Genomic DNA, 15,742 nt, shown 5'->3' with positions numbered 1-15,742 from the left:
TTGGAATTGGAATGTAAACTGACCTTCTCCAGTCTTGTGGCCACTGTTGAGTGTTCCAAATTTGTTGGCATACTGAGTGCAGCACTTTAACAGCATCATTTTTTGGATTTTAAATGGCTCAGCAGGAATACTGCCATCTCCACTAGCTTTGTTGTTACTAATGCTTCCTAAGGCCCACTTGACTTCACTCTCTAGTATGTCCGGCTCAAGTTCAGTGACCACACTATCATGGCTATCAGGGACATTCAGATCTTTCCTGTATTGTTCTTCTGTGTATTCTTTCTATCTCTTCTTAATCTCATCTGCTTCTGTTAGATCCCTGCCTTCTTTGTCCTTTATCATGCCTGTCTTTGCACAAAATGCTCCCTTGAGATCTCCGATTTTCTTGAAAAGATCTCTAGTCTTTCCCATTCTGTTGTTTTCCTCGATTTCTTTGCATTGTTCATTTAAGAAGGCTTTCTTGTCTCTCCTTACTATCCTCTGGAACTCTGCATTCAGTTGGATATATCTTCCCCTTTCTCTCTTGCTTTTCGCTTCCCTTCTTTCCTCAGCTACTTGTAACGCCTTGTCAGACAGCCACTTTGTTTTCTTGCATTTCTTTTTCTTTGGGATGGATTGAGTTGCTGCCTCCTGAACAATGTTATGGACCTCTGTCCATAGTTCCTCAGGCACTCTGTCTATCAGGTCTAATCCCTTAAATCTATTCCTCACCTCCACTGTATATTCATAAGGGATATGACTGAGGTCATACCTGAATGGTTTAGTGTTTTTTCCTACATTCTTCACTTTAAGCCGAAAATTTGCGATTAAGAAGCTCATGATCTGAGCCACAGACAGCTCCAGGTCTTGTTTTTACTGACTGTATAGAGCTTCTCCATCTTTGGCTGCAAAGGACAATCTGATTTCGATATTGACCATCTGGTGACGTCCATGTGTAGAGTCGCCTCTTGTGCTGTTGGAAAAGCGTGTTTGCTATGTTCAGCGTGTTCTCTTGGCAAAACTCCATTAGCCTTTTGTCCTGCTTCATTTTGTACACCAAGGCCATGCTTGCCTGTTATCCCGGTGATTTCTTGACTTCCTACTTTAGCATTCCAATCCCCTATGATGAAGAGGACATCTTTTTGGGGTGTTAGGTCTAGAAGGTGGTGTAGGTCTTCATAGAACCGATCAACCTCAGCTTCTTCAGCCTCAGTGGTTGGGGCATAGACTTGAATTACTGTGATGTTGAGTGGTTTGCCTTGGATTCATACCGAGATCATTCTATCGTTTTTGAGATTGTACCCCAGTACTGCTTTTCCCACCCTTTTATTGAGTATGAGTGCTACTCCATTTCTTGTAATGGATTCTCGCTCACAGTAGTAGATATGATGGTCACCTGAATTAAATTTGCCCATGCTTGTCCATTTTAGTTCGCTGAATCCCAAGATGTTGATGTTCAATCTTGCCATCTCATGATTGACCACCTCCAGCTTACCTTGATTCATTGATCTTACATACCAGGTTCCTAAACAATATTGTTCTTTACAGTATCGGATTTTCTTTTCACCACCAGACACGTCCACAGCTGAGTGTCCTTTCGGCTTTGGCCCAGCCGCTTCACTCTTTCTGGCGCTACTTGGAAATTCCCTCTGCTCTTCCCCAGTAATATATTGGACACCTTCCGACCTGAGGGGCTCATCTTCCGGCGTCATCTCTTTTAGCCTTGTGATACGTTCCATGGGGTTTTCTTGGCAGGAATACTGGAGTGGGTTGCCATTTCCTTCTCCAGTGGACCACATTTTGTCAGAACTCTCCGCCATGACCTGTCCGTCTTGGGTGGCCCTGCACGGCATAGCTTATGGCTTCACTGATTTCCGCAAGCCCCTTTGCCGCAATAAGGCAGTGATCCACGAAGGGGAGGAACTGGTGTAAATAGTCATAATTCCTCTGATCCTGGAGGTAGCATATAGTCATCAGGTCTAGTAGTCCAAGATTTCCTCATGCACCCTACTGACATATACATTCTACACAACAGATCAGAGTGCAAACTGGTTCATATGTCTGCCTTTCTCATAGAATAGTAGGTTTGGAAGGGGCCTATAAGACCAGAGTTCAACCCCCTGCTCAATGCAGGAATCCAAGCCATCCCTGACAGGTGGCTGTCCAGCCTCATCTTGAATACCTCCAGTGTGGGAAAGCCCACCACCTCCCTAGGTAGTTGGTTCCATTGTCATATTGCTCTAACAGCCAGGACATTTTTCCTGATGTTCAGCCGGAATCTGGCTTCCTGTAATTGAGCCCATTCTTCTGTGTCCTGCACTCTGGGATGATCAACAAGAGATCCTGGCCTTCCTCTCTGTGACAACCTTTCAAGTACTTGAAGAGCGCTATGTTACTTTCTGTTACTTATGCCACCTGTCTTTTACTTTATTTACAATATTTATATACTGCTCCGTATCTAAAACAGATTTCAGGGCAGTGAACATAAAAGGTAAAATAGTTAAAGGATAAAAAGATTAAAACACCATATTAAAACTGCTTTTAAAGAACGGAATGCCAATAAAACTGTGGCTGGTCGGTTAAGAAATGCCTCCTGGAACAATGCAATTTTCAGGAGACACCGGAAGCAACCCAGTGTTGGTGCCTGCCTGACCTCCAGGGGCAGGGAGTTCCAAAGGAAGGGCCACCACACTGAGGGCTCTTCTCCAGGTGGACACCAGTCAGGCCATATGTCCGTGCGGAACCACCAGGAGCATGCCCTCCAATGACCTCAGTGACAGGGCAAGTTGATAAGGGAGAAGGCGCTCTCTCAGGTATCCTGGTCCTAAGTTGTTTAGGCCTTTACACACTAGTACCAAAACCTTAAACCTGGCCAGGTAGCGAATAAGAAGCCAGTGCAGTTCCCTCAGCAAAGGAGTTGCACGCTGAAAAGGGGCAGCAGCTCCCGACAATAGCTGAGCTGCTCCATTCTGCACTAGCTCCAGCTTCTGGAGCAGCCCCACATAGAGCACATGGCAATAAAGGACTATGTCTTATACCGGACAGATTTGACTCATGAGCCTGGCCAAAGCACTAATGCCCAGACAGACAACCAGTGGTAATTTGTCCACGTGCATATAAACCATGGGCCAGCTTACACTACTGATCAACAAGAGATCCTGGTCTTCCTCTCTGTGACAACCTTTCAAGTACTTGAAGAGTGCTATGTGCTTCTGCACTCCACTCCCTACTAGTGATGCTCTGGTCTTTTGTAACTGCAATTGCCCGGATAAAGACCAGAAACTGCACAAAGCTTATACAAACCAAATCACAGGCGTATTCTTATATTGCGTATCAATCTTCTGTTAATGCTTTGGTGCACAGGCATATGCATTAATTCTATATAAGCAGAATGACTGAGAATACAATCTGAGCTATTTTGAAGAGAAACAGTACCACAGGTGCTTGGAGACAAGGCTTACAGGTAGCTCACCTTGCAATGCAATGTAAAATGTGCCGTTGCTTGGGTAGTGTTATATACCAGTCGGAAAATATGCAAGGCTTTGGTGCACTTGCCGTGTGCCCACAGAACAAGGATTGACACTGGCTGCAAACAGTCCATTTGAACAATTTATTAGTATGCCTGTTTTTTACAAGTTTAGAAAAAGAACCCCAGGATTTTTCCTCCTGTGTGTTTTCGCCTAGCCTCCTCGTGGTCCATGATCCCCGCTGAAGTGGTCAGCACAATGTACCTATTGAAAGATGAGGAAAATACAAATTCAGAAAGAGAAATTTAACCACACCGAAGAAAAGACACTGCTCAAAAGCTAAATGCAAATTTAAATTTTGTCAAGCCAGCTATTTGACAAGCAGGGAAATAAAAGTATACGTAGGATCACCACCATACTGATTCAACAAAAAGCAATGGGTTAAGTCTTAAAGACAGGTCTGATATAAAAGATCAAGTGCTAATAATGCTGGCTTTGTATCTAAAGTAATTAATTTCCATTACAGGTTTGTTACAGCACAGAATCAACACGCTTTTAATAACCACACATACCACTTTCTTGCTCTGTGAAGCTGATAACTGGGAAGAGTAGCCAGCGCAGGATTCACAATCCATCCTCATCACAAGCATCAGAAATTCAGTTCTGCACAGCTAACACTCACCCAAACTGACGTGACGGCAGCAGGTTGTTCTGCCATTTTTCCAAATCCTTCAGCTGGACATCAAATCTGGGACTGATCACACCACACTATCAAACAAGGCAAAGGTGGGGGAGAATGTTAATGGGTCTTCCAAGGTGATTACTTATGCAGCCATTGTGCTACTTCGTTTCATTCGTGATACTAAATATTTTAAATACAATAAACCAACACAGTTGTGCTAATTAAGTCAACAGGACATGTCAGGAAGCAGACCAAACTCCTCCAGAGGTGCCTCGGGATAATAAAAAAAAGGGCCGTGGAATCAGACACTGACATTTATGGGCAGTTCATGCAATCCTACATAGGGTCCTGAAGTCACATGATGCAGTCATGTTGTTGAAGCTAAGCAGGTCAGTGCCTGGATGGAAGACTATCTGGAAACCCCATGTATGCCACCTCCACTTCCATGATGTAAGATAGGATGGAAATGGACTAAATAAATAAGTCCAACTCATGCCTGGCAACAGCTGAAAGGACTAGGCTTGCTAGACGTGGGTTTAACTGCACTGTTCACAACAGTGAGTTCCACACAGAAGTTATTTATTTATTACATTTATATCCCGCCTTTTTTTCTCCTTAAGGAACCCAAGGTGGCATACGTAATCCTCCTCTTCCTCCATATTATCCTCACAACAACAACCCTGTGAGGTGGGATGGGCTGAGAGTCTGTGACTGGCTCAAACTCACCCAGTGAACTTCCATGGCTAAGTGGGAACTAGAACCTGGGTCTCCCAGCTCCCAGTCCAACACTCTCACTGGCTCTCTGTGTAATGTCATCACACAATGAGAAATGACTCTGCCCTGAGGATACTGAATGTAAGACAGGATGAATTCATGTGGAACTGCGTCCTGATAACATGCAGGAGCTGAACATCAACTTGTCAAATGCAAACACTGCCTCTGTCACCAGCCCCAAGGCATATACAGACTTTCACATTCCTGCCACGACCTTCTTAGTCTAGTAATCGCAAGACAATCTGACGCGCTACTACAGTGGAATGAAGCCGTCTACTCACAGAAGCTCATGGTCATGAATCTACATTATGCTACTGTGGCAAGTATAATAGATACTCCTGTATTTCTGCCAAGAGAGCAGCTGAGTTGCATGCCAGTGTTCAGCTTCATCACGGCTATGTATTAGAGGCAGGCTTTAACAATTGTGTACAACATGGTAAGTGTGGCGCCTTCTGATGAACATGACAAACTATCAGGGAAGGCTAGGTCTTGCATCTTTGCCTAATGGTGCCCAAGCTGGCATGCTCCCTGCTGGCCTTTCCCATGGGAAAGGCTGTGTGCGTGAATACGTATGTCACTACAATTTTTAGCTTGGCCAGCAAGGCTAATGAAAAACTGCAGACCCAATTCCAGCACCGAAGCAATAATGTGAGGTCAAGGAGACTTTCTGGTAGCTTGTCTGGCATCACCAAGCTTCTCAAAGAACCCCCAATAAGCTTTTTTTGGGGGGGGGGGGGGACTCTAGGGTTGCTAGAAGTATACAGCTGCAAAGTAAGTTAGCAATACTACAAACTGAATCCCCTTACTAGAGATGAGACCTATTCCAAAATGATTCCAGAATTCAATTTCTAATTTACAGAACTCTCTCTTTGGAGGACAAGTTGAGGCAAAACAGGATTTTTGCTCTAAGTGGCCTGCCCAAGTGTTTGGTAGAGCCAAAAGCTATTTCTGCTTAGGCTCACTAGAAGCGACACCCCTTTGTTTTCCCATTGGATTATTCCAGTAGTGCAGTACCAGGGTCAAATGATAGACACAGAATACTGAGGTTTTGGAATTTTATGGAACTCTTCCTGTCACAGGATATTAAAGACAACAAAAACGGGGAGGAAGGGTGCAAAGAGGAGAGAGAAAGATGTTGCTGGTTCAGGACTCTCTCCATTTTTTATCATCATGCCTTGAGGAGCTGTTCTGAGACCCAAAGGCTTCCCTGTTTTGTGACTTTCAGTTGGTTTCAAAAAAAGTATTTTCCTTGCTGCTGTTTAGATTCTTTTAAACGGACTCATGCAGCTACCTGAATGTTTATTTCTTCAATAAGAAATTATTCAAAACTTCTATGCGACTGTATAGAATTTCACCCTGCCACCTTGATTTTTGTATCATTTGTTTATTTGTAGAAAATTGCATATGGAATTGACATAACTGATTTGCTGCATTTCTTTGAAGATAACATAACAAACTGACTACTTTTGGAAAAGTTTTCCAGCCGAGTGGCAGTGAACCTCAGTAAGAAAGAAAGAAGTCATTCAGCCTCTAACTGTAGCCATCAAGTCAGAGGTGAGAAAGCTTCCTCCCAGCAGGATATAAAAACAGGACTAGGGCATGAAAACAAGACTGCAAGAGTCCATGCTTCTTTATGCATCTCTTCAGGCTTCATCAAGGAGTAATATTTTGTTGTTGAGATGTGAAAATTCTAGAAATTGTGAAGCCACCGGGGGGGGGGGGGGGGGGCAAGGGAAGAGGGGGAACATGTCTAGACAAATTGAAATATACAAAGCCCAAGATTTACCACTTTCAGAACACACACCTAACATTTAGCATCTAAAACCGTACTGTTTGGCATATTTATGAAGTAGAAAAGGTATTTCTTCATTCATGTTTACGTTACAAATATAATCAGTTTCAAAGATGGAGGTGCAAACAGCTGCAACCCAATGGTTCTAAACATATCAGTTTGCCAGCTCTTTTTCTACATCCTGCTCCTCTTAGGTTTTTCCAGGCAGCCCCATTGCTAGATAAAACATTCCAGTTTCACGAAAATGTAGTAAGCTTTCGGACTTCACAACCGATAAGTCTGAAATCAAGTCCAAGAATCAGTGGCAAGATTAAGAATGCAAGAGTTGCACAACTCAGTTTACTGACGATGTAGAAATCCAGTGGGAAGCCAAATGGTTAGGTTATACATATTTTCTGTGTGCTCAGTAGAGTTGTTTCCTTACAGCATGACCTGTTTCTGACTGGAAGCTGCTCTCCAAAATTCCTCTTTCCCCCAAAGGAAGCAGAGGAGCAACTGGCTGCAGGCTGGGATGGCCAGTTAAGCGGCATCCTACGGGCCTTTCCCCAGCCTCAACACTAGGAATAAAAATGGTGCTGTTGCACTGCCTTCTGCAATGGGTTTGTAAGACAAGCAGAGCAGAGTAGGTGTCTGACCATCTGCCAGTTTTAAGGTGCAGTTTTAGCAGCTCAAGTCAGCTTGTGCAGTGGCTGCTGTAGGCAATTCACAGCATCAATGATCCACTGGTGTTTCTTAAAAGGCGATGATCACAACTGCTGCTTCTCAAGCCATCTGCTTCATGGAACTACTGCAGCCACCTCCACATAACAGAAGCCTCCGTGTGGTCATGTGCACAATCACAGGGAGAAAATACATTGTGTTTTCTTGTGTGAACCATCCAACAGACTTCCGAGGCATTGTGCCTCCATACAAGTCATCCTTCATTTACCCCAACCTACTATAAGTCCCCAGAGACATTAGAATTTTCCTCCAAGTGAAATGAATTTAAATACAACTGACAATCATGTCTTCCAAGATTTAGCTCTGGTAGAGTTAAGTTCAATGGCTTAAGCAGAAGCCAGATCCTACCTTGTTGAGTCTGCCTGTGAGGTTAACAACAATCTTCCCAGCTCTATGATCATCAATGATCTCAAATTCACCTATGTAACCTGTGAATTAAAGAACAGGACTCAGTATATTCAAACCTTTGCATTGTTCAAACACAAACACCAAACTGAGAACTAAAACAGCCTAAAGAAACCTCCTTTCCCCTCAGGAACTGCTTGACTATTTCACAGGAGTATTATGCCTTAAAATCAAAGTTGCAAAGATCTAAGAACTAGCGTGGCATAGTAGATAATATTGGATCGGAACCAGGAAGACCTGGGTTCAAATCCCTGTTCTGCCATGCCACTTGATCACACCAAATGATCGGTGCCTTGACCTTTGGCAAGTCGCTGGCCAAATCTGATCATCTTAAACCACAATGTCAATGAGCAGCATGCTACGCTAGTGCATGCAGCCTGTTTATTCCTGCTGCTACCCTCCCTTCATTAGACTAGGTAAACAAAGCAGGAAGAGCTTTGACTTCTACGGTTCTGGCCCAGCCTATCTCAAGGAGCGCCTCCAGCAACACTAGACAGGCCGCTCAAAAAGATCAGCCTCGGATGGCCTTCTCTCTGTCCCATCAGCCAGGACAGCTAGGCTTGTGAGAACAAGGGGGAGGGCCTTCTTTGTGGTGGTCCCACACTCTGTGGAACTCCCTCCCTAGGGAACTCGGCCATGCCCTCTCTTTAATGAGCTTCTGCCATACATTGAAAACTTGGTTGTTCAGGCAGGCATTTGGGGTGGGTTAGGGTATTTTTAGACAATGTTTTAATGTGTAATTTTACTGTTTTAAATTGCATTGTTGTACATCGCCCAGAGTGGCCGGGTTACTGGCCAGATGGGCAATTAAGAAATTTAATAAATAAATAAATAAATAAATAAATGTTTCAACCTGAAATTATGCTTACTTGCCCCCAAACAAGCCAAGATTGTAGCAAGCTTTAGGCCAGGTTTATGGTTGGCTTACAAATCTTGTCTTGTCTTGGAACACTTAACCATAATCCTGGGTTCAGATACAACACAAAACTATCCCTTCCTGGTTTGTTCACTCATTCTACCTTGCTCTAGGTGAATGGATGGAATATTGCATCACTTTGCAGGTTGAACTATGGTACAACCTGAGTGATTTTAGGGACGAAATTATGTTCCAAATACCTATCAATTACATCAAGACAATATTCTGATATTCAGCAACAGAAAACTTGCTGGGATTACTTAAATCTACACAGTCCCAAATCAATCTCTTAGATCTCCTCTCCAGTACACCAGCTCCTTTTCTTTATCTGCAGACAGGAATAAGCTATAGGACATAGTATTGCGGCTGAATTATTAATAAAACCTTAAATGTAGATGACAGTAGACTTCCAAAACTGCATGCGGGCTTTTATCTTTGAATATTCTGCACAAAGACTCAGCTGCTTCTTGTCTACAAATTCCTCCAGCATTGTGGCTTCTCTCATAAATAAAACCAGGCTCCTAGATTGTGCTGTTCAACTGGAACGTTCATATGGACAAATTAAATGAACTCTTGGATACAAGGTCTGCTTACTAGAACATGGTTACCAATATTTTTTAAACATTATACTTTTAAATGGTAAATCTAACCATACACGTCTATGCATATAGGATTACTTTCTTCCTTACCTTTGTAGTCCAGGGGTCTACAATTTTTGACTGGCCTCGCTATCCAAGCCAAAAATTGTAGTTGCCAGCCCCCACATCTGGGCAAACAGTCTGCTCCTGCCAGCCTTTTCTAAGGGAAAGGGCGGGCAGCGAGGGGGGCATGCCAGCTAAACAATCAACTCATGATGAGAATAAAAATGGATGGTCCCTGAACCCCTCAGAGTACAGATAAGACACAAATGTTATTTAAAAAAATACTGCTTCCATTGTACAATCGAAAGGAGCAAATTAATTTATTATTAATAACCCCTCGCCCCTGCCACCCAAGTATTCTGACCTGCTTTCTTGGAAAAACAATAAGCAACCACACATCCACCAGGGTCATCTCCCAACTGAACCACTTTTATTTCTAAGCAGTTCAGTCTAGTTTCAACATACATCCTGATTTCAATGTGAATATCCTGAGTTCACTAGCATCTTCTCCAGGCAGTCAGGTTGAATTTACATGGCCAAGAATCTGGATCTTTTCCAGACCATTACACCAAAGCTTCACATGCATGCTGTGGACTTACCATGCTTCATCATCACAGTTAAGAACCGGACAATTACTTTGGAGCACGGTCGAATGAGAACTTGACGCTTTCCACGCTTCTCTGCATTGTTGATGCTTTTAAGTGCATCTGCCAGAACATTCATGCGCACCATGATGCCTGTATGGATAAAATAGACATGTTTAAGCGAGAGGCCAAGTCCTCGTCAAATGGTGCCTTACCAGAATGATTATGGATGCTGGAAGCAGTGTAAAACACAGGGTGCTAATTAAAAGGGTCACCAACATGCACCTTCTGAACAAAGGAAAAAATCCTCATGTTTGAGCATCAGTATCATTTGTCGTTGCTGTGCAACCATCCCCACCGCCAATTGCAAATAAAGAATGCGTCAAAATCTTTTAGTCAACCAACTACTTAATTCTGCAAGCTTTCATGCCATTTGGCTCATCCTCAGACAAAACAATTTCACTCCTAACGGTTTAGGGTAAAGGTAAGGAGTGGATGACATAAGGTAGTACGGTGATGATATAATAGCCTTAGCCACCGCCAACTGTAGCAAGTAGTGACTGTCATACACAATTAACTGCCTGTAGCAAGTCTTACACTGCAAGTGTACTGTCTACATTTAGATACAAAGTTCACAATAAAATAGCTTAATCTCAATATATAATTCATTTAACTCAGCATTAATTCTTACAGACTGTTTGCATATTTAAAAATGCAAACACAAACACTGACTCCTAAAAAGCATCTTGTCTGAAAACCTAATTTTAATCATCCAGGCAAATAATTCAAAAAGTACTACAGATTTACTGTGCCAAATCTGAAGACTTTATAGAATGAGTGAATTTCTAAGGGAGCTGAGCATCAAATTAAAAACAAGAAAGCCCTTCTCTAATCTCTCATGTTTAGCATATGAAATGGAAGCACTAAATTATCAATCTGGGCCTCTGCAATAAGCTATTATTATGGATATGATCCAGCCCAAGTTAAGCACAAGGTTCCCGCAATTTCAATGAGGGAAATGGGGGAGGAGAGGTTAAGCGTGCACTTAAGGGCACAATCCTATGGGGATAGTCGGCTGCCTCCCTACTCAGAGGCAACCGACTATCCAATGCAGGGTAGGTGGGACGCGGAGGGGATCTTCTCTGCTGTGCTCTGGCCGCCTTGCATTTGTGGCTAGACGGACCATTTCGGCTGTCTCGCCATGGCAGCCAGAAGTGTGTGGGGGGGGAGCCAGACGGCGCATAGGAAGCCTCATACCGGCACTTCTGCTGTCCCTGCCCCTCCCCCAGGAACAGCCCCTTCCCCCCACTCCACACTGCTCTTGTGAGCACAGAGCTGGGGACAAACTGTGCCACCTATTAGGTGGCAGGGGAGGATAGACGGTTTTCTTGGAACCGACCTTGGAGCACTGGCTCCGAGGTTGATTCCCAGAAAATGAGAAAATCTTATGGGTGTCTAGTGGCCATAGGATTGCGCTCTAAATTACGTTCACCAATGTCAACTGGACTTAAAAGTTTAGCTGGCTTGTGCCCAAGGTCAACAACGGAATGGCAACGTAAAGGCATGTAAACTGTTACATCAGGAATACCATAAAACAGAGGTGCATAACCACAGGGCCAGGGGCAAAATATGTCTGGGGGTCCCCAGAAGACCATGCTTCCTTCCCCCAACTTCCAGTTGTTGAGGGGCTTCTCAGCTTTTTGCAGTTTTCTCCCCATTCTAAAAGGTTGAAATGCCTCTCCTAAGATTTAGTGACTGGCAGTAAGAGCTTTAAACTAGAATATGCTAGTATGCGAGTTCATTTTTGGCACCACTGCCAAAATGGTGCCAATGCACCCCTCGCCACCACCACCCCAAGGGCTTCTCCTAAATGGAATTTGCCCCTCAGGTTGAAAGAGGTGCTGCACCTCTGCCATAAAACAAAGAGACGATACATTAGAAAGTTTGTGTGCTTCTTCCACACTACAATAACAGAAGTGTTAACCTATTTTCAAAGAGTTCCAGCAATCCAAAATGACAAAAATGTAGACCGAGACCAGCCTTGCAAACTAGTTCACAAGAGTTTATTTTGCCCACCTGCTTCCAGTTATCTCTCTAGTACATGAACAACTTGAACCCAAGGGAACAGTGCCTCAAATTTACAAGAGTAGTCTGGTTGGTTGCCTGAAGGCTATTCTTGCAGCTGCAACCAGGAGAGTAACTACTTACAAGCCTAGATTGTGCAGCTTTGTTCAAATGCACTCACCACTTAGCTCTGCAGAACAAGTTAAATGTTCATGTAAAACTTAAAAGCTTCTCACACATGAAACAAGATGACTTGTGAGGTTGTGGAATTGTTTTATATGGACACTATCAGGTAACTGCCAGGATTAATTAAATTACACTGTCTCAAGATACAGGGACTTGATCAGACGTATCGTCCAAGGCCATGCAGTTACCTATTTAAGATGTAGCCATATTTTCTCCCTAGAAAGCCCCTAACATGTACTTGTTGTGATTAAATAGGAGTGAAAGAGGCACTCTGTATACACTCAAGGAGACTTGCTCATCACGCTTCATATTTTCAGGGCAGAAGGCGATAACCGATAACAAGTTCTATGGCGATAGTCCAAACAAAGCCCCGGACACCAGCTCTCTCACCCGAATCAAGATCACTTAAAACAAATGTTAAATAAGGCTTAAGACAACATTGTCCATTGGCATCGTAGTCTAACAGATCAGTTGTGGCACTAATAATATACTCATGATGACTATATGTTCAGACTTAGAACACTACTGGGTGCGCTCCAGATGTTTTGGACTATAACTCCTATAATCCCTGATCATTGGCCATGTTAGCTAGGACTGATCATTGGCCATGTTAGCTAGGACTGAGAGGAGCTGTAGTTCAAAACATCTGGGGGCCACAGGTTGGAATATGAGTTCCTGGGGAGCAACTAGGGGGAAGTCTACTACCATCTTGATGCCCTGCAGCCAGTGAAGGAAACAGGATGCTGGACATGGACTTTTGGTCTAATCCAGCAGGGCTCTTCTTACTTGCCACAAAGTGTTGTTTTTACTGCAACAGACCAACATGGCTACCCATCTGGGATTTAACAGAGCTTGGTTAGCTGTGCTGTTGATTTTACACTAAGAGTCCCACAAGAGCTGGATTTCTGTCTCCCCTTACAATGCTTCTAAGACTAATGCTAATCATCAGTATAGAACAGAGGTGGGCAACTTCCGGCCTAGCCAAATGTTTTGGCCTACAATGCCCATCAGCCCTAGCCAGCACAGCCAATGATGAGAGATGATGGGAGTTGTAGGCCAAAACTTCTGGAAGGCCAGAAGCTGTCCACCTGGGCATAGGAACACTCTGTATGCCAATACTTTGCCCAAACCATCCCCCACAGAAGGACAAGGCTACGAATCCTGAGCACAACGCAACAAGGCTACCCTAACCCTTTGTAAATTGAAGCTGGACACCACACACACTTTAGATTCCTACACTTCTCTCTTTCCCAGCAAGGGACCCAGCCATCTGGTACCTTAAATGGCAATGCACAACTGAGTGCCGCCAGAGCAGACCCATGTCCCCACCAACATCCCCCCCCCCCACACACAGGCACAGAGGAAGCTACCTTATACTTAGTCGAGCCATTGGTCCATCTAGCCCAGTATTACCGACACGGGCTGGCGGCGGGTCTCCAAGGTTCCACGCGTTTCTCCCCCCCCCCCCTTACTTGGCGATGCCGGGGATCGAACCCGGGACCTTCTGCATGCAGCATCTGAGCCAGGGCCCCTCTCCTCCACGCTTCCCACTATACCCAGTGCGGTTTACTTCCAGGTAAACGCGCGCCTATATGAAGTCGCAGCCCGAGATTCTTGGCGCGAAAATACGCAGCCGTGCCAGGCCTTCTCTGCCCGAAGCAGCCCCACCGCCGCGCTCCACCGCCGCTCCCTGCTCGCCTCCGGAGCAAGGCCTCTCCCCGCCCCCACGGCCAACTCTCCCTCAGCCAGCCCAGAATCCCAGGCATTCCTCTCCCAACCCCTCCGCCCACCCCGCTCCGTTCAAGCGACCCCCGCGAGGGCCAGGGGCAGCGCCGCCATCTCCAAAGGAGCTGCGCAGGTCGTGCGGAGTCCCAGCTCCCAGGAACCGGGGCGACAGCAGGCCGGGAGCACGGGATGGGGTCGATACGCGACGGATGCTAGCGGGGACCGACCACAACTCCCTACTCACCAGCGCAGCAAAATGGCGGAAAAAGGAAGGCGGCCGGGCGCGCGCGGGGTGTTATGGGAAATCGAGGCGGCAGGAGAACAAGGAAGTGAGGGAGGCTCTCGCGAGATCTTCGCCCCGCCCCGTCTCGCCCCGCCTTCATATGTATTGGGAAGTAGAGCATTCCGTCACGCTAGCTCTCCCTGGCGGCTTAGAAGACCATAGAGAATATAATAAAACAAGTTAGAGTAGTCAGACTGACGGTGCAATCCTATATACTCTGAAGCAAGTTCCATTCAGTTTAACGGAACGAGTATAGAGTTGCAGCTTCAGGCTGAAATCCTAGCCACACTTACCTGAGAGTTAGTCCCAGTGAACTCGGTGGGGTTTACTTCTGAGTAGACAAACACAGATTGTACTGTTAGGGCTGAATCCTATGCATGTTCAGAGGGTCAAGAAGCAACAGTAAGAACCAGACATGGCACAACCGAGTGGTTCAAAATTGGGAAAGGAGTACGACAAGGCTGCATATTGTCACCCTGCTTATTTAACTTATATGCAGAGTACATCATGAGAAATGCCGGGTTGGATGAATCAGAGGTCGGAATTAAGATTGCTGGGAGAATTATCAACAACCTCCGATATGCAGACGATACCACCCTAATGGCAGAAAGCGAAGAGGATCTCAAGAGCCTCTTGTTGAGGGTGAAAGAGGAGAGTGCAAAAGCTGGTTTGAAACTCCACATTAAAAAAGGAAGATCATGGCATCTGGCCCCATCACTTCCTGGCATATGGAAGGGGAAGAAATGGAAGCAGTGACAGATTTTACTTTCTTGGGCTCCAAGATCACCGCAGACAGTGACTGTAGCCATGAAATTAAAAGACGCTTGCTCCTTGGGAGGAAAGCTATGGCCAACCTAGACAGCATAGTAAGAAGCAGAGACATCACCTTGCCGACAAAGGTCCGTCTAATCAAAGCTATGGTTTTCCCAGTAGTAATGTATGGCTGTGAGAGCTGGACTATAAGGAAGGCTGAGCACCGAAGAATTGATGCTTTCGAACTGTGGTGCTGGAGAAGACTCTTAACAAGTCCCCTGGACTGCAAGGAGGTCAAATCAGTCCATCCTAAAGGAAATCAGCCCTGAGTGCTCATTGGAAGGACAAATACTGAAGCTGAAGCGCCAATGTTTTGGCCACCTAATGCGAAGAGAAAACTCCCTGGAAAAGACCCTGATGCTGGGAAAGACTGAAGGCAAAAGGAGAAGGGGACGGCAGAGGATGAGATGGCTAGATAGCATCACTGATGCAATGAATATGAACTTGAGCACGCTCCGGGAGAGAGCACAGGACAGGAAGGCCTGGCGTGCTATGGTCCATGCGGTCACGAAGAGTCGGACACGACTGAACAACAAAATGCATGTCTAGACAGAAAAAAGACCTTCAACTCCCAGCATTCGCCAGCCAGCATGGGAATGCTGGGGATTGTAGGTCTTTTTTCTGTCTAAACATGCAAAGGTTTGCGTCTTTAATGTCTTTTAGATCAACATACAAGGCTCAGCTTCTGTTTCTTTAGACTATTCCCCTCCT

At 45.0% G+C, this 15,742-nt stretch overlaps 1 protein-coding gene across 1 annotated transcript; it reads right to left on the bottom strand.

Annotated features, from left to right (window-relative positions):
- Window positions 1–3,575: 3,575 nt before the first annotated feature.
- Window positions 3,576–14,205, bottom strand: RPS15A (ribosomal protein S15a). Its single transcript, XM_084818606.1, has 5 exons — window positions 14,180–14,205; window positions 9,976–10,113; window positions 7,763–7,842; window positions 4,129–4,214; window positions 3,576–3,710 (listed from the first exon to the last, which is right to left on the bottom strand). The coding sequence occupies exons 2-5, from the start codon at window positions 10,106–10,108 to the stop codon at window positions 3,617–3,619; spliced, it is 393 nt and encodes a 130-aa protein (XP_084674732.1). The 5' UTR covers window positions 10,109–10,113; window positions 14,180–14,205; the 3' UTR covers window positions 3,576–3,616.
- Window positions 14,206–15,742: the final 1,537 nt, after the last annotated feature.

The sequence above is a fragment of the Heloderma suspectum genome, chromosome 12, assembly GCF_057233095.1.
Source record: "Heloderma suspectum isolate Gila_16-S chromosome 12, 16-S_ref, whole genome shotgun sequence".
Lineage (NCBI taxonomy): Eukaryota > Metazoa > Chordata > Lepidosauria > Squamata > Helodermatidae > Heloderma > Heloderma suspectum.
The sequence above is the reverse complement of the archived record's forward strand: the minus strand, read 5'-3'. Positions and strand labels throughout refer to the sequence as shown.